This window comes from Strix uralensis, chromosome 1 (genome assembly GCF_047716275.1).
Source record: "Strix uralensis isolate ZFMK-TIS-50842 chromosome 1, bStrUra1, whole genome shotgun sequence".
NCBI classification, from domain to species: Eukaryota; Metazoa; Chordata; class Aves; order Strigiformes; family Strigidae; genus Strix; species Strix uralensis.
The window spans coordinates 155476764-155503289 of record NC_133972.1 but is presented as its reverse complement, the minus strand read 5'-3'; the positions used below and the strand labels follow the sequence as shown (position 1 = coordinate 155503289).

Sequence of the window (26526 nt, the reverse complement as noted above, 5' to 3'; positions counted from 1 at the left end):
TTTTGCTTGTTCTTCTGAAGTGCCTGATTCAGAACAGAGGTATTTGGGTACTTAATTAGGATTCTGAGACCTTTACTGGACTGCTCTACTGCTGTTATCCTGACAGCTCATGAGCAAAAATACTACAGTGCAAGAAAGCACGTTGGAAAACAGCATTTGCAGATGTCTAGAAACAATGCACCATCAGATGGAACAAATAAACTTACAAAAACAAACTTCACAGAAAGCTTTGCAAAAACATCAGGTGAAGCTTTTCTCTTAGCAGTTCACATGTGGAAGCAGCAATGCACTGAGTTCCTCGTGTCTGTGCTGCTCACTGCTGGCTGCTCAAAACGTACTCTACGATCCACTATAATTCACCCTGTCCTCTCTTCCTTGCAACTTTTTCTGGAAGAGTGCTCCATCTGAGTGAAGATCTTAGTAGCAAAGCCTGGAATACAAACTGCTTCACGTACCTTGCTCCCCTTTCAGGAAAGCATAAGGTCTAACCCAAGGGCCTGGCTCAGAGCCCAGCTTTCCCTGGCAGCTCCTGGAGTCCAGGCGCTTCTGCTGAATCTGCAGCCCTCTGCGGCTTCCTGAAGAGCTGCTATTTTTCAGCACAGAGTAGAGCAAGGAAAAGCCTAAGAAGATACTCTGTTCTGTAGGTTTTCTGAGGCTCTTATGAATATATAACGTTTTTCCTTTCTACAGCAAATACAGGTTTGGTCAGAGTTACATACTGGTTATGAAAATTAGTTTTATAGGTAATACAGCAATACTGCTGGTTTGTAAAAGACATCAAGAGGAGGAGAAGAGTGATATCACATGATCATGTTAAGTATGTGTTCCTCCCAGTACTGATGATTAACTAGTGCACAGTAAAAATATTTTAATAAGCTGAAATGTGACTTAATTCCTCAATATTTATTAGATATACATGGACTGTAAGGGAAAAAAAATTGCTTGAAAGTTAATGATTGTTTTATGATTTATGATAAGGCTATAAATCTCTCTGCAAAGAGGAGAGGAGATCAAAGGGAATCTCATCCCATTATTAATCCTGAGGCAGCCTGAAGACTTTACTTTTCAGATCTTGTTTCTCAGCAAGTCAAAAATTTGAGCTTGAAATGGAAAAAGATAAAGCAGGCTCCGACAATTGAATCATCATCAACTACTCTCGAGCTGAGTTACTATGGCAATGGCAGTGCTGCTGCACAGCTTCTTCTTACTCCTTCTACCAGTACAACAGCTTTGTAAATGTACATGGGAAATTTCCACCGCACATGTGCCATGTGTGGCTCGCAGGAGAAACCCACGGTCTCAGGTGCCCCAGTCTCTATGAAAGGGAAGAGCAAATTTGTGTTATTAAAATACATGATTTGCAATTTTCCATGGAAACAGTCTTGGAGAAGTAGGGAAAGGTCCAGGATTCTTCCTGCTCTTCTGTGCCTCAGGAAGGGTAATTCCAGTGCTTAGATGATATCTTATAAGCACACAGAATTTTTAATACAGGAATTTCAAGCATTTTTTTCAGCTGTAACTACCTCACTTCTCTGAATTATAGATGTCTTGACACTGCCAGGGGAGGATGGTATCATCTTTGGCAGAGCATAGCTTGAAGCTCTACATAAGTAATGGATCTAATCCCAATGCCAGGTTAATAAATTAGTAATTATAACTCTTTGTATATGCAACAATCAGTGTGTCAGTACTCACCAGTATCCTCTTTCCTCTTTGAGGACTGGATGAATACATCACCTTTCCTATTACTGATGGCATGTTCTCTGCACCGCACATAAAATACACATTTGCTCTTAATTATATTTGAGACAGTATTTAATATTTATGCCCTGATAGCAAACAGAAGCTCCCAACAGTGATTGGGGCCCTTTGTAGGAAGCACACATGCAAAGGAAATCTTTGCCCAAGAATGCTATTGCTGAAAGTACAGTTTCTGCAAGCTCATTAAGTTGTACAAGCAGACATTTCTGTGGAACCTCAAATGAACTCCATCTCGAGGATTTCATCATCCTTTTTTGTGGAAAGTAAGTCCTTTTCACCTACTGTGTGGATATGCATACAGCCCAGATCGCGATCCTGCTAATAAATGCATGTCTTTTAAGCAGAGCCGCTCTGGGGAGCAGATGAACAAGGTTAACACATGTGCACTAATCAATAGGAGGGTCAGCAACAATTATGGCAGTGAAAGCTAAGAGAGATGATACAATAATTAAATATACTATGCAATGTATTGTCTGAGAATCAAGTAAGTTTTTACGTCTCTACATGTTCCATAAAAGCTGTCACTGAATAATAAGGACATCTGACGCATTTTGCTATTTATATCGCTCTGCATCCACCGTATTTGTCCTGGTAACATCTGCTCTCCGTTACGTTTCCGGCTCGGTGCCTCAGCGGTAAATCCGTGACCCCGCACACACAGCCTGCGCTCAGCTTGCCCCTATTTTCAGAGGTTTACGCCCCGTACAGCCTTTTCCGACCAGGAGCAGGCAGCACAGGCACGGAGTGAGCAGGCAGCTGCCTCCCCGGGGCAGCCCACGGACAGCGGTGCCCAGGCGACGCGCCGGCCGCCCGGGGATGCCGAACCGGGCGGCGGGGGGGGGGGGGTGGGGTGGGGTGCGGGGGATGCCGGGCCGGGCCGGGCCGGTGGGGGAAGGGGGGGACGCGCCCCCGTCCCCGCACCTGCCCGGCGCCCTCGGGGCGGGCGGCAGCGGCGGCCCCGGGCGCGGCGGCACCACGTGTCGGGGCGGGGAGCGGCGGCGGCGGCGGGGCCGGGCCGGGCTCCGCCACCCCCAGCGCCGCAGCGGCAGCAGCAGCAGCAGCAGCAGCAGGAGGAGCGGCGGCGGCGGCAACCCCGGCTTAGCGCATCCCTCTCGCCCATGCCAGGTGCCTGTCCCCGGCTGCGCCGTGACTGAGGAGCGATGGGGCCTCTGCGGGAGAGCGGCAAGGTGAGGAGCCGGGGAGGGAAGGGGCGGCGGGGGGGGGCTGCGGGGACGGAGCAGAGGCAGGGGCAGGCAAACACTGGCCCTCCCCACCCCCCCCCGCCCCTCAGGGGCGGGAGGGCGGGGGGCCGGGGTTTGCCTGCCCCTGCCGGGATGGTGGGAGGAGGAGGGGGCATCTGAAGGGTCCCTGACGCCGGGGTGTCCCTTCCCGAGCAGGAGCAGAAAACGCAGCTGGAGAAAGAGGTGTCCCGCAGCCGCATCCCTCGCCTGGTCCTCCGGCCGCAGCAGAAGGTATCCCCCGCTTCCGAGTCGCCCTTTTCGGAAGAGGAGAGCCGGGAATTCAACCCGCCCAGTTCCTCCGGGGGCTCCGGCAGGACTGTCAGCAGCAATAGCTTCTGCTCAGGTACCGCAGACGGACCCCCCGCCTCAGTCCTCAGCCCGGGGGTCACGTTGGGCCCCACCACGCCGACCCCCGAGGCTTCGCGGTCACCCCCGGCCAGTGCATCCCTGTGTCGGGCTCGTACCGAGCCCTGACGAGCATCCCGCTTTGCAGATGAAGAAGGGCAGCCACTGATTTTTCCAGGGAAGTCCAGTATCTGTTCTTTTAATACGTGTCCGTAAGCGACACCAGATGTTTCCATTTCAAGTTCTGCTATCCACTGCTAGAAAGTTGGCGGTTTTACTGTGGCAGAATAGTTGCTTTAAAGAGAAGGATTTTCCTTAAAATCTGTGGCGTGGGTTTGAAGCATTCTGAAAAGCCCGTAAGCCAAAGAGTCTGTAAAACAGGGGAGCTGCTACTAAGGCTATCAGACCTGGGTCAAATACTGCAATTCCTTTTGGTTTTGTGACGATGATCTCCATGCATAAATCAGAACAAAATATGTAGGTCAAGTTTTCGCTGTCATATTGAATTGAGTTTTGTTTATTTGAGAAGTCAGGCTTCTTCTGACAAGTGTGTCGCCAGATGTGAGTTGGGCACGATGCCGTCTCTACAGAGGGGGCAATGGCTGGGTGATATATCAGAAGTAAATTACTACTCTCCAACTGTAAACCACACAAATGTCATTTGCTCTTCAAAATTAGTGTATCCCTTTACATCAGGGACAACTTGAAAACAGATTTTTTTATGTTAAATAGTTGTCCAGTGTATAGTGTAGCACAATTTAAGTGCCTCAACTAGCAGTGAATGACTCAGATACCTACTAGTGGTGAGTAATTTTCTAATTCAGTGAAACTCTTCACCAAGTATGACGTTATGCACATGGATAGCAGCATTGAGGGTCGCATCATGAACACCTTGGGCTCTATGTGTGGTAATTTTAAAGATATTTTGGTGCCTAAGGATTTGGTTTTCGTAGTATTTTGGAGAGCATAACATTCTCTGTCTAAATAAAAATCTCAATTATCACAAGTATTTTTGTAATAGTTAATATCAGAGCAAGTTCATGAACTTCCTTTTTGTTTATTCATAAAGTATTTGTTACCAAAGGTTTTCCTGAGAACAGCCGGAAACACTCATACTTATTTTTGTCTTCACTGCAGTGGATCAGATTATTATTTTTGAATTCCTTTAATGAAAACCAGTGTATTGAACACTGTGTACAAGAACAGTCAGTTTTCCTAGCTGAGAAACACAGTATCCATGTTTGAGTCTAGCTTGGATAGATTTTGCAATTCAGGCTCAGTGGAATGATCTATTTGGTTATTGTTTAATGAACAATGCAGGGTGTTAAACAAACAACATAGTACTGTAAGAATGCTGAAGTCTTTTTCCCATGCCTTTTGAATCCCTCCATCTTACCTGCTTGAGTTTGCCAGTTACAAAGAAGTAAAATCTTTTGAAGCTTTCTATAAATACATTATTTTTATGATCTGTCTGAAATGACTGCTTTCTATCCTGTTTTTTTTTCCCTGTGTGTTGACAAGCCTTTCATCCTGGTTAACGACATTTTTTATATCTTTTGGGTTTATATTGTGTTCTTCAGATCTACTCAACAGAGCTGCCAAAGTAATACCCTTGCTGTCCCGCTGCACTGTATAGTCTTGAGGCCCAGCAGAGCTTTGTATTTACTCTGGGTGTGTCTGATCTCATGGCTTGACAGTTTTAAGGCACCTTTCGCAGAGATATTCAAGAGTGCGATGCTGGTCTCTTAACCTGCCTCTTAAGCACAACTGCTCATATATTTATTTTCGTAATTCATCTTTTATTCTTCCATGAATGCTGCATTGATTTAGTTTGATTTTTTCCCCATGCCGAGAGCTTTGTGCTTCTCAAGCTGCCTGCAGCACCCACACAGTTTGACTGCAGTTTGACTGCTGTGAGCCTTCAAATCTTATGCAGGGAAGGATCAGCCAAGGCACTGTCCTCCAGCCCAGGACGTGGTTTTGTTGTTGACAGGTTTGATGGATTTTTCACTGCGATGCAGGTATGACAACAGTCCCTGACTTGATTGCCTCATTCACTGACGTCTCTTCCCTGTCTTCCAGTTACAGTCCTTCTTTATCATATTATGTCTAATTTAGATTGAAATTCCCAAGCGGCAGCAGGTGGCTGCTCGTTCCTGTTTCTGGGGAGGGAATGGTGAAGAGCTGTGTGGAGAGGTGAGTGGAGGGGCCGCAGCCTCTAACCTGCCTCTCCTGGTGCCTAAGTTGACACTTACCATCTTAACTGAGAAGTGGCATGTGCAGAAAGTGTATTTAAAAGTAGCAAGGAATAAATTTGGAATAGGTGAGCAGATGAATAACGTGATGAACGAGAGTGTGATGGCAGTATGAAAAAGCTCATGAGCATTTAGGTAAATGTCTTCTTTGGAGCATTAAGCTCCAAAAGGTTCTTGATAAGCAGCAGATAGGGTGACTTGACCCCTGGAATAATTCCTTTCCTCTTTACCCTTCTCTTGACAAGTTGCTCTCCACCTTTCCTCCTTTATTATTGACACTAAGTGGTTACGATCAGTAGATTTCTTTTTCCTCCAGTAGAAATTATTTTTTTTTTCCTTGTCCATTTAAATATGTATTTCCTGTTTGATTCCCTAGAGCTTCTGAGGTTGTCCGTTTTCTCTGGGTGCTTACATTGATCCCAATGCATAAGAGAAGGTTTGGAGTTCTTCTTTCTCTCTAAATGAGAGCAGCAGGGTCTTCCAGGTATCAATAATGTTGGTTTAGGTAGGGGGAACCTTTGGGAACCGTGGCAGTGCTGCCTCTTGGCAGCAGACAAGAGACGCTATGGTTTAACGCTTCATTTCTTTTGAAGAAATTGTTCTGGCTGAGATAAGTTTTAAATTTGTGTGATCAGCTCACTTTTTGTCTTGTGTGACTGGATCAGAGACTCACTTGATCGTGTTGGTCAAATATTTGCAGTTGACTTTATGTCAGTTTTGCTTTGTAAGTCCGTATGAAACACAGTGAGACTTAATCTTATCTGTGATATTCCTGACGAAATGTGTTTTTAATATTCTTTGTTTCTGCCAAGTGAACATGGATGCTCTCTGGATGTTGCATAGGCAAGCTGAGCCTTTGTATCAGTATTCACCATGAGCAATCCTTCCTTAAAATCTTAGCGCATCTGGGGTCCTGTTTGTCATTTGATACAGGAGCACTTCTCTTCCTTCAGTTGCTGCCCTCCTTCGGCTTGGATGTCAGCCACAGAACTCGTATGATGTCAAACGATGAAAAAACACTCTACCAGCAGCTTCGTCTGGCTCAGCTGCTACAGAGCATTTGCCTGTGTCATGCGTGTTTTCCTCACAAGTCGCACTTGGCTTTGAAGCGGCTGCGCGCGCTTACCTTGTCAGTCGGGCCGAGAGCGTGATTTTAAACATCGCAAACAAATCATCTGCTCACGGGTCCATGGCTGAGCAGCTGCTGCCAGCCAGACCGAGGCAGCCTTTGGTAGTTCCAGTTGCAGTGTTTGCCTGCAAGAAATAAGATCCTTAGGGCGGGGCGTTATCCTTGGGTTTTGTGTACATGTCCTTTTGATACCGAGCCAGTTGCATGTTGGATTGAAGGCAGCCTGGATGTGCTAAACTCAGTAATAGCCTGTTTAGCTTTTCATTTTAAAAGTTAGTTAGTTTGGGATATACTTTTTTCCTATTTTCTGCCTCTGAACAGTTTAGCTTTTAAATTTGTTCTTACGAAGAAGAGTTGTTACATGCTGCCTTTATAACGACACCCAAGCTTTCCATCAGCCTTTCCTCAGAAGCCAGCCTCATGAATTTCTGCAGGTAATGCAGCGGCACTTTGTCAACTGAGATGCAGCTTTGCAGGAAGTACTTGTGCATTTAATAATCGGTTCAGCAAAAGACTTTATGAGCCAGAGGAGCTGTTTTAGGCCCATAGCAAACAGTTCCTCTTTTCTTGGGCTTACCTGCAAATCACCTCTTTAACTGGTCTGCATAGTACTACAGGTCATTGAAAACCAGGAGCATCTCTGTACAGGAATGATTGTGACTCACTCCCGAACAAAGTTTTCAGAAATAGGAGTTGAAGCTTCTTTTTTGCTTTTCCTTTCAGATTTCAAGATCCGGGTTCAATGCTTATTTCATAACTTGTTCTTTTCTGGTGTAAAATTTTTTTAAAATCTTGTTCTTTACATGCATGGCACAATAAATATACTCCGGTACCATGGCTGCACTGTAAGCCCTGGGGTGTAGGTGCTGCAACAGGAATCTCAGCGTTACCGTTCCCTGCTCTTGCTCCTGTGAACAGTCCCCTTGAACTCGCAGATTATTTGTCAATTGGCTCAGCTGCTGATGGGTGCTGGGGCTAAGTTTGCAGTGCGCATGTCAAAATAAGCATATAGGCTTTAGGTAAGCTTATTAAAGTCCATGTGAATGTGCAACCCATATTGCTAGCCACAGACAAGAAGAAAAGGGTTGTGCAGGTGTTACTGGACAGAAAGTTGTGCCTTCTTGCACTCCAGTAAATAATTTCATTGCTAGAGCATTGAAGCAGTATGGTAAACCAGATAGCCTTAGAGACTACACTATTAGAGTATGTGTGCTTAAATATATATTTCTGGATCAAAGAGGAAAACAAATTTGCAGTATTTTAACAAACCAACAGATGGAGGCCAGAGAGTTAATACAAATTACTGAAAATAATTACCTCTATTATTTGTGTTTGTATGTGTATGTACATATGTATGTATTATTATGGAAACAGTGAGCTGTCCCATTCTTCTTGTTTCTTGTTATAGGAAAAAATACTGTGTTTAAATAGTTCCTTACTATTTGTTGGCTTTTTTTAGTCTGAGTTATTGAACCAAAGAGATATGCTTAAAAGTGCTTAAGTATGTGACACTGAAAGTTAGCTTCTCTTTCCTGCAGTCTTTTATGCTATGCCTTTCCACAGTCCTTTTGCCATTTTTTTCAAACTTCTGAAGTGAAGGTCTTCTCCAGCGCATTTCTTTGCAGCACTGTGTAAAGCAGTTAAGTAATTACTGTGATACTAGTTTACAAAAACATTGGAACAAAATCTGCTTTCAAAAATGCATGTATGGCCCTTGCGTAAGAGTGACACTTCGGACATGCTTCCTTTTCTCACTGCTGCTTCCCTGGAGAATTTCCTTCTGGGCCAGCTTATGTGCAGTAATCTATTATTGCTTCATATTGTTAACCACCAGTTCTGTTTCTGAAGCACTGAGATCTGTTCCAAACATGGAAATGAGAAAAGTGCCTAGGTACTAAAAAGCAAAGGCTGCCTGTTCCTCAGTTTTTGGCCTTTGCCTGCTTCCCTTTCAGCTTGACTATTTATTCCGTCTTACTAAGTAACAATCCTTTTGTTCCTGTGTCACACAACAGCATCTGGAAGCCAAAACCTTTTGAATGTTTGTTGTCACCTTTTTATGGATCTGTCAGCACTGTGAACCTTTAAAGCCTGACCCAGAGCCTCCAGAGGTCACTAGAAGAGTTCCTGTTCTCTCTGGCACATTTTGGATGGTGTCCTGAGAACAGTCAGTACCTCATCCTTTCTACTACCCCATTTGTCTCAGCTTGCTGTGTACTATGAACTGAATTCTAAACTATATCATGTACTTTCTTCACCACCAATGCGTAATCTAATACTTTTTGTTTTAAAGTGCTTTTCATGCAATTTTTTGTTGGGTTGAATGTTGCCATGCATATTGAAGAACATCACAACTTGTAGCAGAAATTAATCTTTAATCAGAAGTCTTTTGATTTCTTTTGTATTAAAAGAGAATCTTTATATTTTAAAAGAAATTCTATATGACATGTTTTAACCCTATGTTTATATATGTCCTTGAAATTTTGCACAGTGTTTTGATGTATATGTATCACCATGTGGTGATGCTAAGTGCCAGTCTGGATTTGGTAGCAATAAAAAAAAAAGGATAGAATATGCGTGATTTCCAAGCATCATTAGAAGGTAGTGCAACCTTATGAGGTGATGTTGAAGCTGTGAGGGTTACAGTCATACACTGTCAGCCATGGAGGCAGAGCTATATGAGAACAAAGGAGTATAACATGTTGTACCATTTGAGGAACAGGTACAAATTTCTATATGGTCTGCTGAAGATACTTATTTCCAAAAATGATACCTTCAAAATTGGATAGAATATTTATAATTTCTTCCTTTGCTGCATAGTGGAATTAAACACATAAAAACTCACACACACAAACTCATCTGTATATATGCATGTATTTCACATAATGTTAATATTAAATGGGTAATATTTCTTATACTGGATGTAGTCAAGGATATCCCACCAGACGGAGCAGTGGTGATTCCACTTCCAGCTCTTTGCCTCAGGAAAGGTTAGTGAGGGCTACTAAAGCACTTAAAAAACCTACCGAACAGGCAAGACTTCTTTGTCTCTTTTTCAGACTCTTTCCCCTCCTCACCTTTAGTTAAAACTTTTCTTTAAAATTTTCAATTAGATTTTCAGTCCTTTATCATCTTAAGCCCCTTGTCCAAATGTTATCTGTGATGTGATATCAAAACTCTAGGAGCTGTTCTATTCCTGACCATAGTGCTCTCTTAGTAACAGTACTATTTTTATTGATATTTTTACTAGTAAGCCTTGATGCTTTTGTTCTGTAATACTAATACCATTAGTGGTGCTATAAATGTAATGACAAAGCCAATAAGCCACAATTATATAGTCCTTTTTTCAGATGGTTTCCCAGAACTCACATCAGTCCTGCTTATTAGTGAAATGTTCAAATAGAAGGAGGATTAGTAGAGGCATCATTTGCTGCCAAAGTCAATTAAAATTTGATGCTTCAGTGTAACTTAGCTATTGTACAGTCAGATGTCAAGAGCTGATACCTTTAAGGACATGTTTATGGGAAATACTGCATGGTAAAAGATGTCCAAGCTCTAGGAGTGGGTCAGGTCACCTTCCCCTCCCCTCTTCTACACAATCTGAGCCTGTCATCATTTATGCTGTGCTGTGAGTGAGCAGAGAGGACCTCTTTCCAAATCCAGTGAGCAGCTTTCATGCTAAATTTTTGATAGTGACCATTAGTGATCAGCCTCTGGGTGTGATGGAAGCAAGGTCAAAGGGGCTGGTGAGGAATAGATGTAAAAGTCGCCTTGTATATTAATGATAGGAACCTCAGCAACAGTCAGAAGGGGTTGAAGATGTTTAGTCTTGATTTTACTTACTTCACTACTGGGTTAGATTTTATGACTAGAACATTAAAATCACAGAATCATTCAGGTTGGAAAAGACCGTTGGGATCATCGAGTCCAACCATCAGCCCTACTCTACAAGTTCTCCCCTACACCTTAATCCCCAACATCTCATCCAAATGACCCTTAAACACATCCAGGGATGGTGACTCCACCACCTCCCTGGGCAGCCTATTCCACTGTCTGACCACTCTTTCTGTGAAAAATTTTTTCCTAATGAGTTTCCAGTCTGAACCTCCCCTGTTGCAGTTCTGTCACTAATTACCTGTGAGAAGAGACCAGCACCAACCTCTCTACAATGTCCTTTAAGGTAGCTGTAGAGAGTGATAGAGTGCAAATCAATAGTTCCTGCTTGAAAGATGAACTGGGAAAAACAGGGTAGTTCCCAGCTGTGGAATATCTAAAAAATGTAAAGGAAAAGTATGATCCTAAGCATGTAGGTTGTACTGGACCTCTGGAGATCATTTCATCCAGCCTCTTTTGAAGCAGGACTGCTTCCAGCACTGTGTCACATCAGCCATGGATTTGTCTATCCAAGTCTAGAAAACCTTCAAGGGCAAGAGTTTGCACAGCCTCTCTAGGTGACCTCAGGGAGTGGTGGAGCTGCTAGCCTGCCTTCGTTCACAGGCAAAATGGAACATAGTTAATTCAAGTTCTGTCTGCAGAGACATAGAGATTAAATGTGGAATTAATTTGCTTAGCAGGATTTTGTAAAAGTAGGCCTTGTCAGATAAATCTCCTCTCTTTTCCTGACAGGGCTATAGTTCTGGTTGCTCTTCTGCTCTGCTTTAGTGTACTTGACTCCTGCTAAGACACTTGCCTCACAAGCACATGATATTCTGATTAATTTTATTAAATACCAACGCCAACAGATCTTAAAAATAACTGTAAAATTAGTTTAGAATTGGTCAGAAGGACCAAAACTAGTAGCATTTTTAGGACTACTTTTAGTGAGGTTATTGAATATTTTTTTCAACAGTCTGTGTGATTTTGCAGGTTTGTAGGTGACAAATTGTAGCAAATGACTAATCTTCTAGAGTACATCAAATCACCTTCTGAAATGGCTGCAGTAAAAATGAGATGTTTTAGTACAAATAGGAGCTGAGGAGAATATTCAGTTCTTACCTTAATCTGTGCTCCCTAAATCATTGCTGGGAAGGTGAGGGTGCCTCCAGAGGGCCTTTCAGTGTCATGATGAGGTAGGAGTTAGACTTCTATCTATTGAGAGACTGACGATGTGTATGTGAATATGCTCCACCTCTGTCTTTCTGTGTGTACTACTCATTTTATACTATTACGTTTCATCTTACTGCTTTTACTGTGGTCTTTGTGTTGCCCAGTTGTTCCAGAATGATATTGTCAATCTCTTCTTAGCAATGTTTTCCGACTGGGCTGTAAGCCCTTACATCTTACTGGTTCAGTTGCTGAAGTCAGAATGGTGGTTGCACTAGTGAATGGAAAGAGATGAGATCCTCCAGACAGTGACTCAGAGTAGTGGGAAGACTGGAGAAGTCTAATTTGGACTGTTGTTCTGACTCATCCTCCAGAGGAGCCTCTTTCTCTGCATTTAAAACAGGAGGAGCCTTAGCAGGTGGAAGCTAGGTGATATATTCCCTTCAGTCTCTGTCAGCAACTTTCATTAATGCATAAAACACCCCTGTGCTACAAGACCAGTCATGAAAAGAAGACCAAAGCAACACATAGAGGGTCAAAAAATGTGGAACAGACAAGCAGATTGGGAGATTATCCTGAGAAGTTCTGAAATACCCTTGGTGGTTCACCATCAATGGCCAGCTCGCAGTGTGCCATCCTGGCAGAGCCATGGCTACCCAAACTACAGATCCTGGGATGAACAAAATGGAACCATTAGGAAAAGTCCAGAACCAGTTTTTGCCTTGGTACACTGAACTGGTAAAAGTTCATTAGAGGCCCATGTTTAGTTCTGGAATCCACATTTCTTAGTGGAAATACAGAGGATGTACAGCCTGAACACTGGTCAAGGGAACTTTAAGTGAAGACAAAAGTGGGACAGTAGACAAGGGATCAGGTAGGGGATGGACACTTCAGACTCATAAAAGTGCATAAATAGATCTGGCAGTTAGGAGTGAGAGTAAAAATAAGTCTGTGTTCCTCAGCGAGAGCATCATTAATTATTTGGATGGATTATATAGGGAGTTCATAAATCCAGTATTTCTTGAAGTCTTCAGGGAAAGGCAGTATTTTTCTAAAGAAGGCTTTAAGGCATATTCCAGTGAAACTTCTAAAGTCTCTGTGCTCAGAAAATCAGAGAAAATTATCAAGTCACAACATACGGCCTTAAACTCTATGAGAACAATATTTTTGTCAGTTGTTAGAGTATTACTATCTTTAACACTGTTAGTTATACTTTGACTTTACTATTTGAAAGTTAGTGCATGCAAATGTCAGAGTGCTCTGAGCAACTTCCCTGATTGTTTGTTTGAGGAGACACTGTGCTTGGCTTTGAAACTTGGCAAGCTTGTCTGATCTGGGAGAGGGGCTGGACATAGAGTTTCAGTGATGAAATCCAGCTGATGTTCAAAGGGAAAGTCTACTCCCAGAATACTCTTAGCAGGCCACTGTGAAAAAAGACACCATGAATATTGCTAAGAAAGCAATGAAAGTTTTGTGTTACACATTTATGTGTTTTTTCCTCTTGTGCCAACAAATAATACAGGCAAGATCAGAAGTATGGACTTGCACAGCATTATTTGCCAGCTTTCTCTCTTCTATCTTCCTGATGTTCATGTGCTTGAGAAGGTAAATGAGGTCTGTCTGTATTCCTGAGAAGTCTGGACCTGAAATCCTTACTGGGGGAAAGCTCTGGCTGAGGTATAGGACTGAATCCTTAACTGACCTAGCTGCAAACTATATTCACATTATGTCTTCAGCAGAAAGTGAATCCCATTGTGGGCTCATGTGCTCCTGTTACCCCATTGCCTACTTTGGAGATAGATTCCTTGTACTGGGCATTTCTAGGCAGGTGGAGGTCTTCACCTCCTTCTGTCAGAGTTGTCAGCAGGGTTTTGGAGGAACCTGCAGGTCTGTAGGAAATACTGAACCCACACTGCCGCAGTTGCATCCTTCCTCTCGCAGACAAGGAGCAGAGGTGTTTGCTGCAGCGGTGAGCTGGCTGGCTGGCTGTGGGATGGAGTGGGCATCACATGGTCAGGGTCCTTGGGAGGGTCTGCTGCTCTTCTGCATGGATTTCACCTGCAATATTAAATACAATTAAATAGCCCTTTTAGGCTTCGGTAGCAGGGAAGAACAAAGGTAAGTGCAGGCAATTTGGCTTGCACCGAGCAGCTGGATAGCACCTCAGTGTTCACCAGAACTTTTGCTTGTGCCAGAACAGTGAGTTGCAGGTCAGCTGGGAGGTTCATCCCCCCAGTTTACAGCAGAGCTTTGCTTGCCTTTGGTGGTGAGCACCAGAATTTCATATGCAGCTGTTCCCTTCTGTGATAGTAAACATTTTGATTCTTCAAAAGGCACTGCAAAAAGCTGACACAGAAAAACGTTTCTCTGTGGCTTGCCCTAGATTTCAAAACTTTATAATTTTGTTCACATTTCTGGCTAATACTAGGTAGAAGGAGTAAAAGTTATACATTACATAAAAAATAGCAAATGATCAGAGGAGAGGGAGTACAATAAAATCATTCTTTTACTTCAACTGGAGTGGGAATGCTCACCTGATTATTGGTGTGTCTAAAGGTCACAAGGGGTATAAGTAGAGAAGAGCTGTTGTTCTTTGTGCCAGGCTCATTTGTTCCTTTAATAAATGCCCCATTGCATCAAAAACTGAAGTCCTTAAGGATGAAATGAGAATATGTAGATATGACATAATCTGATCATACAGTGTCACCAGTGTGATGTCAGAGGCAATGATGGGCGGAGTGGTAATTAAAATATTTATTTTTATGTGCTATTTTTATATGCTTTCTTTAGCTACTCTTATTTCCTTATCGCAATTAATTTCACATATTTGTTTTTTCAATGCCCTAATTCTTAACACTGTAGTTTAGTTCTGTCATTGTTTAAAGGTTTATCATCTTCTGAGGTTCTTCTAGGTAGCAACCCTATAGATTCTCCACTGAGAGGGGGTCGGTGACTGGAACAGGCTCCCCAGGAAAGTGGTGACGGCACCAAACCTGTCAGAGTTCAAGGAGTGTCTGGATGATGCTCTTAATCATATGATTTAATTTTAGGTAGTCCTGTGAGGAGCAGAGAGTTGGACTCGATGATCCTTATGGGTTCCTCCCAACTTGGGATATTCTATGATTCTGTGATAGCTTTGGGAGTTACTTGTACATAAAGTCTCCCCTACAAAACACATCTGTGAGGTCTGCAGAACCTGTCCACCTATTGCAGTGATTTTATTGGTGGAGGAATGAAGGAAATACTTTCTTGTCTTTTTTTTTTTTTTAAACACAGAGTTTTGAAAATAATGGCACATAGAGAAATATCGAAGTGGAAAGGTCATAAGAAGAAAATAAGCTGCATGAACCTGCACTATTTTCTGAATATACTTGATTATAAATGTTTGTGTGCTTCTAAATAGAAGATGCTTTGGACATAGCTGAAGGAGCTGCTTAAATGCAATTCAGAAGTCCACTCAGCTGTGCTGATCCACTGCCCTGTAGGTAGCATTCATTCAGCCTGCAGAAGAGACTCTCAACCCTTGGGAGAAGGAAATGGGTGCTGATCTGGGAGGAAATTGCTGCCTTCTTTCTTCTCTGTGTTGAGTTATATTGTGATGTTGATGGGAATGGAAAGGATAAAAAGTAAATAAAAATCATGTGAGCAACAATCCTACTTTAGTCAGGGTAAATGCAGGGATGGGCTGAAAACCTTAGTTAGTGGTCTTCTCCTTCCTGGTGTTTTTCTAGGAAATATTTCTGAGTTGCAGAAGGCAGCAGCAAGATCGCAAAGGAGATGCTTGTAGGCTTAATGGAGCTGATTTGAAGGAATGAAATATGATTAAGCTGGATTAAGTGATTTGCACCATTACTGCCCTTTGTGCCTTGGGAGGTAATCCTGGCAGTAGGCTGGGCTGCCCCTGTGGCTTGGCGTCATGTCTGGCAGTTTTCAGAGGCCTGGTCAGCAACACCTCAGGCTGCTGCTACATCCTAATGCATATAGCATGCATGGGACTGACGGCGCTTTTAGGTAACTTGTTCAGCACTGGAGGCAGGACACAGAGAAATGAGAAGCAGAACACTGGAAATAGGTGAGGGTAGGGTAACTGGCCAGGCACGAAGGAAAATTGATTCACATGAAAGGATGAGGTTGTTTTACTGTACTGAGGGAACAATAGTCAGCAACAGCAAAAACTACTCTTTCTTGCGGAGGGAGGGCAGGCAGGGAGGAGGTAGTTTTGGGGTGCCCCTTTTGCCTCATAAATGCACAGTCATATACTGACTTTTTAAACAATCTGCCCATGCAAAGCTCATTGCAAGATTGGGCTTGACCTAAATTATGAACAGGGTGGAAGTGGTAAGTGCAGTATGATCATGCAAATGATTTGGCTCAGTTGCAGGTACTTCTTTGACTTTCATGTTAGGTAAAGATAATGGGAGCAGAGTGCAATTGCATAATTAAGATGGCAGCTTTCATTTTGTCCTGGGAAAGAATAAACAATTACATTTCTCCAGGAGAGTAAATATTCAAGGCTTCCCAGTGTCAGAGTAGCCTGTTTGTTTTTGTTGTGTATCTCTAAAACCACCATGACTTTTAGGGGAGCTGTGATTACTCAAGATTACAGGACATGTGATTAGATGAAGGGGGCATTTGATATGTGGACTTCACCTGGACTCAGACTTCTTACTTTGCATTTAATTGTTAAGAACAGTAGTGTTTGTATACCTGGAGGTCAGGAATGCGGGTCTATTCCTGAGGTGGCTGCTGATGCCATGAAGCGCTGGTGTGCCCTCAGAGGAATTCAGCTTTAAACAAAAGCAGTCTGTGCATAACACACCCTCTACAGAATCAGGTACCTCACAGCCACTTGTCAAGAATGGAAGAGCTCTGTGATCATGGTTGCTTTAAAAGGAGAAGCAATTTTGAGAAACCTTTATTAATTCCAGTGAAATGAAAATCCTGACTTTGTGCATATGGGCTGTAGGTCATTCTCGTGTTGTTCAGGTTGGAACATAGCTTGAAGGAGACCACGTGGCACATGCTTGCTTTTCATCCGGTGTGCATTACACAAGCCATTCTTGTGTCTTACGTGCATTTCTTCATGCCATAATATTCCCTAACCTAGCTAAGTCAAAAGAATTTGTCTTAGGTCTGAGTTTTCATTATGTAGCCCCTGATTTTGTATTTTGTCAGACAGTGAAACAAGCACTTGCCATTTTAGTCTGCCACAAGATATTCAAGACTTCTTCACAAAATGGGAGAAACCAATAGCTTCTCACCAGGTTTCAGGGCCAAGGTTGTGCATATCAGGTAACTGACTGTAAACAGCTGTAGTTCAAACACCTTTTTCTTTTTTTTTATTCTGCTAATGTTCATGTACTTACTAGTTAGAAATTTTTATGTTTTCCCTTTTCTCTTCAGATGACACTGGCTGTCCTAGTAGCCAGTCAGTATCTCCAGTTAAGACTCCTTCTGATGCTGGAAACAGTCCAATCAGTTTTTGCACTGGTAGCGATGGAGACTTCCCCAGGAAGAAATTCAGTCCAGGGACAATGAGTGAAGGGAACCCACAACTTGCTCGATATAAGAAGGAGACAAAGACAAGCGTTGTAAAGCCGGGTGAGTATAGTATAGTTATTTTCATTTCTTTAATTACACTTTCTAATTGACTAGTACATCTACGGGTGTCTACATACATTGTGTTGTCCTGCCTGTGATACCACTAATGCTGATAGTAAATAAAAAAAATAGTTGAGTTCTTTCTATGGAGCCACCTGCAGGATTTGCGAACACTGCCGGTATTAGCTTTTTCATGGAAATATAATTAATTGACATCTTCGCTTTCTTTTATGAGGCTTGATTGTAATGTCAAATAACAACTGAAATAGATTTTATCCTATTTCATGGTAATTGCACACATATTTCACTGGCCAAAGATAAATGACTCTTACTATCAAAGCAAAGAATTATAGTCTTCTGATGTTGTTAGATTTATTGTTGGATCCTGCCTAAAGTTTATGCTGCCAGGCTGCGATAGCTCTGGGGGTACAACATGTCAAACTAAGGCAAGATAACGGGCAGCCTACGTGTGGGAGTTAGACAGATGTAGATGCATACTACATTGGCTGAATCAGGAGCATGTCTCCCATTGCCTCAGGCTAATGGGCCACCTCAGACCACCAGCTACATCAGCACCTGCTTGTCGCACATCCAAGACTAAATATCCCAGTGTGTCATTTGCTGCTGTCATTTTAATGAGTAGACATAAAATATTTTTGTGATTCATGTAGAAGCAGCTCTTGATTACAAATGGTCAGGATATTTGTGCTGTTATTTAATTAATCATGGAGACAGAGAGGGTGTTGACCCTTTACAGAGCCAGCTGCAGAACTGACATTGTTTATGAGCTCAGGTACCTCCTGGCTATACTGTTTCCAGAGTCATTTTACCTCTGGAAGTAATTTAGATGCTTTCATGAGGAGCCAGGTCAGCTTTACTAGTACCATGTTTAATCCAGAAACAGTAGAGAATCCATTGCAAAAACTCTTTGGCTGGCTTGGTCATTGAAAAGGCCAGTTAAATCTGTCTTACCACTATCTCCGCAAGTTCTTCAGCTCATTTCATAACACAGTGTTACTTGAGTGTTTCCAGTCTCCCATTGCTCTGCATAATAGATGATGATAAATAATTTTTTTTCAAGGTTTGTTTTCTGTTCCATTAAAATCAAGGAATCTAATGCAAGCAGAATGCAATGAATATGGTATAGGACTGTCAAATCTGTCACCATGGCTACCACAACCATCTTGTATGTGAATATGGATGTAGCTTATCAAAATGTGGATGAAGAATTTTTAAAGTTTTTTATTCTGGAATCCTATACACATGGAAAAGAGTTATGCACTTGTTTCAATAAATTCCTTAATTGTTTTTGATTATTACACTTAAATTGACTTGTGGTATCAAATTATTAGCCTTTTGCAGTAATAGTCAGAAGTCATCTTCATTTTAGTTGATTGTATTATTTCAAGTCTTTGAACAGACTTTGTTTAGGTATTCTTGCAGGTAGCTGTCGGTACCTCTGCAGTGATTGATATCTAAGGCCAGAAAACTTGTCTCTAGACTTCAAGCATATCACTCCTGAGATCCATAAAAACTCTCCGAGCAGGAACCAGGTCTGATTTATAGAGTAATTCTAAGTTCCTCCTGCCAAATACCTCACACCTTTTTAGTGGAAACTTATCAGAAACCACATCGTAGTCAGTGTGAGAGCTGACACAGGTGAGGGACATTCCTGAAATGGAGAGCACACGAGGGGACAGCTGAGGTTCATTTGCTGTTGGCCACAGGAGTTAATGTAATTCTCTCCCATTGCTGTCTTGGCTTCAGGTGGATCCAGTCCCTTCCTCATGACCTACTTGTGCATGAATTTCTGGTGGCTCAGTTGGGAAGATCTAGCCCTTGTGCAAAGAGGAGGCATTGTCACATAGCAAAACATGCAGGGAGTTAACAGGGGAGGAGTAGAAGGGAAGTGGGACCCGGGAAGAGAATAAGAGCAACGTGTCCTTGTCGTACATAACTTAGTTCTGTGTACAGCTGGATACCTCAAGCTACAGCACAAAAACAGTTGTGCATAGTACCTCTCTCTACCAAAAGCTCTTACTGATGTATGGAGATAATCTCTAGTTTTTTATTTATCTGAGATGTCTTGTGATAATGACTACATAGCAGGAGCCAGACATCAGAGAAAAAAACCTAGCCTACCACTATCTTTTACAGACTGTGTCCTGTGCTACATTTTTGTAGGAGAGTACATCAGTCAGTGTGCACCTTCAAAATGCCTGTTATTTTGCCGAAAATGTATCTGTTTCCAGGATTGTTTTCTTGGAACATGCTGAATCTCAGAAGTAACACTCACACAAATATTTAGATAATTCAGGAAATGTCAGAGTGGGATAGCACTGAGAATGAACCCTGGGATGTTTTTAGGCTGTTCCCAAGCTCCAATGGTTTTCTGCTACTCTAGCAACATCACTTCATCTTTCTTTCCTATACTTCGAAGTATGAAATACAACATAGTTTTTCTTCTCTAACAGCCTAAGGCATTGTTATATGGATCTAAGTCATCTTCACCTCTTGAAGTATTAACAAACTGGATTTGGATATCATTCATAATTTATGTTGTTTGCATAGTGAACCATACTTAACTCTGGAATGCATTATCACTGCATCTTGCTGAACCTCTGAAAGATTTATAATCATGAAAAAATTATTCATTTGGGATAGTTGGTAATGGTTTTTATTGTGCATTAAATCTGAATCACAGCAGTGTTATAGGTGAATTTGGCTTAAAACCTGTGCCTGCTTTCCCAGGAAAGGATGGAGAGGACAGGAACGTTAAGGAAGATATATAACATCCACTCCAGGAGAAAGTTAACAAGCCTTTTAATGTCAGGATTTTAGAAGTTGTTCCTTCTTTTGGATGTGATTGATTTATGCAGTATTAAAAGCAATAGAAAATGTGTTGCAGAAAATGCCCTTGCAAAAAGGTGCAAAAAGCTTAATAAACACTAGTCTTAGTTTTGTATCAGGCTGCTGTGCTGAACAGGAGCATAAACACTTCTACACATTCACATTCTTGTTGTAGTCATCCTGCAAAGATTCATCCCGAATCCCTTGCAGCTCATGTCCACATGTTGTTAAGGATAGTGGGAAGTGTTTTGCTTTTGACAGTCTCATTTTTTTTACTTCCATTAGAATGCTTAGCGCAGGGATTGCAAATCTGGATCTGCAAACTGCAAAGTACTGATAAACTTACAAAGACATGGATGAATAAGGGGATCTTGGGCAAGAGTTGTGTCAATAACTTTTAACAGACTTGCATGTTTAAAGTAACACAGAGATGTACTTGTTTTTAAATGTGTGTGAGCATCATAATTTGAGAAGGGCACCTGATCAGGTGACTCTGTTCAGCATTTCTGGCTAAAGTTCTGGTCTTTACTTTCTTGTTTTTGGTGTCATGGGCACACTTGGGACAGTTTACTGTATGAGTTTAGATTACTGTTGGAGCTATCTCTTAGAGCCCATGGAATTGCTGAAGTTTCTTATGAAATTATTAAGACTTAAAACATTAAGACTGTCCCCGACTTGTCCCTTCTGCACCTTCAGGAGCTTGCAGAGTAGAGGTGTAAGCACCACTGCATGAAAGGAGGCCTAGGTGAGCCACAGTTAGGATCAGCTCCCAAACTGGTTGGCTGTCATTCATAGCTCAGTTCAATAATAACTGTTCCAGGTAGCAGCAAAAAAAGTTATTCATTTTCATTGCTGATAAAACATCTGGCCATCTGTTACTGAATCTGGCTAAAATAGTAACATTTTGGATTACAGTGCATTTGAACTATAGATTATATAATCTCTAGATATAGAAACTATAGCTATATAAACTATATGTAGTCTAAGCTATAGATTATATTTCAAGAAGAGTGGTCATTGAGAATTCAAGCATTAAAACTTTGTTCTGTTCAAATTAATAGCAGAAGCTTTCACCACATAGAGCACTTATGTTGGATAGTGAGCACAAATTAAAAAACATGAAACGTTAAAAAACATGAAATCACATCTGAACACAAGAAAACACTTTTTTTGCTGTGATAGTGATCAGACACTGGCACAGATTGCCCGGAGAACTTGTGGAGTCTCCACCCATGGAGATACTCAAAACTCAACTGGATATGGTCCTGGGCAGCCTGCTTCAGCTAGGCTTGCCTGAGCAGGTAATTGGACTAGGTGGTCTCAAAAGGTCCCTTCCAACCCCAGCAATTCTGTGATTCTGCGATGTAGGACTTTTTTTCCTTTAAATAGTGCATCACCCAGATCTGTAGTTAAGTAGTTGCAAGACACAATTTGTGCTTTTTCTGCCCTACCTTTCATGTCCATGTACTGCCATGTCACTTATAATGAGTTCATAGAAATGAAAGTATAAAAAAAGTAACTTCTAACAATCACTATTCAATTAAAAATGTCATTTAACTTTGAGCCATAGTAAGTAATGTGTTGCCAGTATGACCTTTTCTACTTCTTCGTGGTGAATTTGTCAAGTCATGAGTGAATGAGCCTTGGGGTAGGATGCCCAGTCTGAATGGATTAATCTTTGAAGGCTTTAGAGCTATTAGGAATTTTAGGAGAAACAGGTGGGGCAGACTGTATTGGCCTTAAATTGGTTGTGAGTACTCAGTAGGTGCAGGTGCTTTTTTAATCAGTGTTGGAGCTCATAGTGAACAAAAAGGATGCAATGGAAATGACCCTGGGCAATTAGGAATATTACAGTTAGAGCTAAATAAGCCTATGTCTAGCTGTTAAAATATAATGCTCTTCCTGCTGATTGTTTTGTATTGTCTGGTATGTGAGAATTAGATTCCCAGGATACTAAATGTCCAGGAACTTATTCTTGGGGGCACCCTGTGCAAGCAAATAGTAGCAGCTAGTTAGTGGCTAGTTAATCCATTAGTGTAAAATTAGCAGATAAGTTTATCTGTATTGCTACTTGACTTTCATATGTGTCTATATTCTAAAGGCAGTCACTTTAGTTATTTTTAAAACAAAATGTAAAAGATCTGGTTCAGGTTATATTGCTGACATCCGGCTGTATGATTTTGCAGATCTTTTGTCAGCTCGCTCTCTCTTCAGCATGACAGTGTGGGAATAATAGTGTCTGAGTCTGATATATATATATATATATATATGTGCCTCATTTGAAAAACAGATGAGTTCTGCAAGAGGACTGTCTTGGAGGTAATTCTGGAAATATACTTCACTCTCAAGAACTTAGCCTTTCTAGTTGCAGAAGGATGCAATGGTAGGACTTTGTTTTATCTTGAGAAGGCTGATAAAATATTAGAAAGACATATTTTACTGGTGCACTTACCCAGCAACATCATGTCTTGTATTTGCATGGCTTTTGTTCATTCTCTGTACCAAATTTCTGCAAGCAGTGGGAAAAATAACAGAACTGTTGTCCCTGTTGTTCAGGAACAACAGTACAGAATACAAAAACCAAGTTACGGTATGTGCTAACTTGAATAGATCCTATGGCATGCAAGGAGATTCATTGTTCTTTGTAACTACTAGTTGGTACTTCTACCTCTTATGTTGAAACACTTTTTAAAATGCTGCTGGTGTACTATGTATTCTAATGCAAAGTCACACTCATTTAAAAAATCCAGACAACAGAAAACCTGTATTTGGAAACAGCAATCTGCTTTGACTGATCCCTAAAATAAATGGCGTGCTTCATTTTAAAAGCAGAATCACACAAAGTGGAGAGTGATGAGAAGACTGGTGACCGCAGTATAATGTCTCTCTTTCTGCTATGACTTATTTAGCAGTGCGTTATAACCCACATTCCAAGCCTGCACCTTTTCTGAGGGAGGGATAATTAAGAGCAAGGGTATGTCAAAGAACATTTAACCTGGTAACAAATGCAGGATTTAATCAGAGTACACAGTGCTCTCATTCTGCAGTCAGTCAGTCATAACTTCACTTGTGCAGTGAAGATGGGAAGATTCATGCTTCAATTCCTGGGAATATTCATATAGTTAAATACGTGGTTGGTGTTGAGTGCATAAGAATGACAAAATTAGGAAATGAGCTACACCCAATTCAGTGTAGTTTAATCAGTCGTAGAACAAAAAAATGTTCTGAAGATGGATCTAGTGTGAAGTAAGTTGATAACAAATGATGGAGCATCTTGCCTATATCCATAAATTGTCCATATATTTGTTTCTTTTGTACCTTCTTGAAGTATTTGAATTAATAATAAGCAATCTCTTGATGTTGCCGTACTTATTGTAAGCGTAAAGCATAAGTTCTCTGAGGGGTGTAGAGGAGCTTCCAAGTGAAGAGCCCGGGTTCCCTGAGTAACTTAAACCAGTTACAGATGAGGATAACTTTAACTTGAGCATTAGATTTTTAAGCAGCTCAATATTTGGCAAAGAGCATATACACAGTGGTCAATTACATGTGATTTTGGAAGGCTTTCCATCTGCTTTTTAAAATATCACCTTGGCAATAAAAAGGGAGGAAGCACATGATTCGAATGCTTCACTTCTGTCCCACACCTGATAGCAGCCAACGTAACCATCCTGACATTCAAATCCAACAGTACACAACGTTTATTTTCTGTACAGTTTTAATCTCACTCTTCTCCCTTTCTTATCTGTGGACTTCATAATTTTATGTGAGACAATAAAGTTTCTGAGATCTTTTCTAACACAGGGTCTAACAAATACAATTGTGTGTTCCTTTTTCTCATTCACTTTTGCTTTCTTCTCTTCATCTTTCATTTTGGGCCCATACAAAATAACTACTGCTGATTTTTTTAAATAACAGTGTTTCTGGGTAATAATTCTGTATGCACTGAGGCCTCCTGCATATTTTACTGATGGGATCCGATTTAATTTCACGTCTGTTGCTATGGAGCTGTGTAGATTTGCTTACTTGACCTGCCAGCACAGGGAGTTACTAAGGACTCGGTCGCCATGGGTACCGGAGGACTGGGCTGTGGTTCCCAGGGAGATGAACATGCACATCCAGAGCTAGGACACCATATCTGGGTTCAAGCCCACACTATCCTCAAAGCTTGCATCCTAGAGTTGAGCGTGGAGGGGCGTCACCCTGCAAAGGTTTGGTGTGTTGTAGCAGTCAGTGCTGTGAGGTCTGGTGGATGGCAGTGGGGTGGAAGCTGCTGTTGGGGGATCTGGCATTTGCGTAGCCTAGGCGCCCCTGCATGGTTTAGAATGTTTGGGTCATTGTCACACGTCTGGAATGTTTCATCCCAGTTGGGTCAGGAGACCCAGCACAGCCATTGGAGCTCCTGCGTCTGGCATAAATCCCTTAGGTTTTGTGATTCAGAAGAGGTAGAATTTGAATCTACAGGTCTCCTTAGACAACCTTCAGGAGCTGTCAGCTGCGGACGTGGACTGTCTCTCTTTCTCTGGTCCATTGACTAGTCCCATTGCTAGCAGGAGGTGGAACAGCATTAACAGGTGAATCTGCCATTTCTCTTCTTCTGGGGGTTATGGGAGCTGTTTCAGAGGTAAGAGAGATGTGAATTCACGGTCTTGAGCCAAGTTGAATAGAGCAGAGGTAATTTATCTGACCTCAATTCCATATCTGTAATGTAGGTGTAATCGTCTCTGCCTTCACAAGTGCAGTAAGATCCTGTTTTGTTTTAAAGGAGGTGTAATGAATAAACTCAGTCAATCTAGCATGCGGTCTTTCTGGCCAGGTACATAAGCATTTACTTTAAGATAAGATAAATAGTGCCTTGAACTCACTAGTTATGGTGACTAGCTCTCTGATGACTAAAAATGGGACCAAGGCTGGCTCAGACATGGGTGTCTACATTGGAGACATCCACGTTTAGTCAGGTGAATCCCACCCCTGTCTCCTGTGTTCCTCATCAGGTCTCTGACAGCTGTGTTGTTAGCCCTTACTGAAGCCAAGTACAGTCTCTGTCTCTTTTATTTCTGTCTTTTTTTTTTTTTTTTTTTTTTTTTTTTTTTTTAACAGGAAAGTCAGTCAGTGTTAGCCATTCAGTTGTGGAAGAAAGTTTGTGTTTGAAGATCATGCATGTATCTTCAAGGTCTAATTAGATGCCGTTTCCTCTTCTGTTCATCCCTGATAACCTTAGGCACCCTCTGTTTGTCCTGTTTCTGAGGTCTACAGCCCAAGGTGCCTAGCATTGCACAGGGAGATTCTGTATCTCGTTTTGCACTGTGAATTTACAGGAATGAAGTATTTTTAGTGCATAAGCTAACTAAATCTCACTGAAGTGAAAAAAGTGCTCTGTAACTTCCAAGAGATAATACTGGAGTATAATCAGAATACAAATATTTTGAGGAAAAGATGCTTGGAAGGTTAGGTTAAAATTACTAGCCTAATACTTTTTTAGTTTGAATTTATATGTATTTTAGATTTAAACTTTGAATTTAAACAAATTAGCTTGAATTGATGTGGAAAATGTGTTCAAATATCCAAGTATTTCTCTCAAACAAGAATAAGCAAAATATCAGCTACAGAGAGTGTTTTGGCTTTAAAGTGTTTCACATTATTGAACCCAAATTTCAATTCCTGTCAAATTAAAGTGGCCTAAAAAGACAAGCTTTTAATTCCGTGTCACACATTTTATAATCCACTTCTTCCAAAAATTTATTTTAGATGTTGCTTAGTAGGGATGTAGGCAGTTATTGGTTGGACTGTGTCCTCTCAAGACATATATCTCTTTGTTCAGAAGACTCTCAGGCTGCAGCAAGTGCCTAGATGTCACAGCAGAAATGGAGGATCCAAAATAGAAGCCAGCAAGTTGCAAAGGAGGAATTGACATGTAAATGGTGAAAGCCCAGAGTCCCACCTGTCCTAGATAATGACCTGCCCAGCTGTGGGCTGATGGCACAGACCACCTGCAATTCAGTGTCTTGGGCACAAATCTTTTGCATTTAGGTACTTATCTCCTTCATCACAAAATTTTTTTTAAAAAAAGTAAATAAAAGGAGATCCCTGTTACTTAGTTTAGTAAAGGGAAAATAAACTTATATTTAGATCTGTTTGTGCCTCTTTTGGAGGATGGAATTGAGCACAAAGAAGAGTGCCCTAATACAGTGCTGCTGGGCAGGCTGAGGGGATGCAGGGAGTCTGCTCCCAAGGAAGGTGTTCCACTTTGTTTAATTTAGTAACTGTTTTACTGGGGGTTTGAAGCCAAGTTCCCAGCGGGCACACC

The 26526-nt window shown here is 41.6% G+C and overlaps 1 protein-coding gene across 1 annotated transcript in view; it reads left to right on the top strand.

Moving 5' to 3' along the window:
- The first annotated feature begins 2729 nt into the window (after window positions 1–2729).
- SYBU (syntabulin) overlaps window positions 2730–26526 on the top strand; it is a 41926-nt gene continuing 18129 nt past the window's right edge. The window contains exons 1-3 of the mRNA XM_074886734.1: window positions 2730–2948; window positions 3159–3345; window positions 17175–17372. Coding sequence (XP_074742835.1) covers window positions 2922–2948; window positions 3159–3345; window positions 17175–17372 — 412 coding nt within the window. The 5' untranslated portion in view covers window positions 2730–2921. The remainder of the gene's footprint in view (window positions 2949–3158; window positions 3346–17174; window positions 17373–26526) is intronic.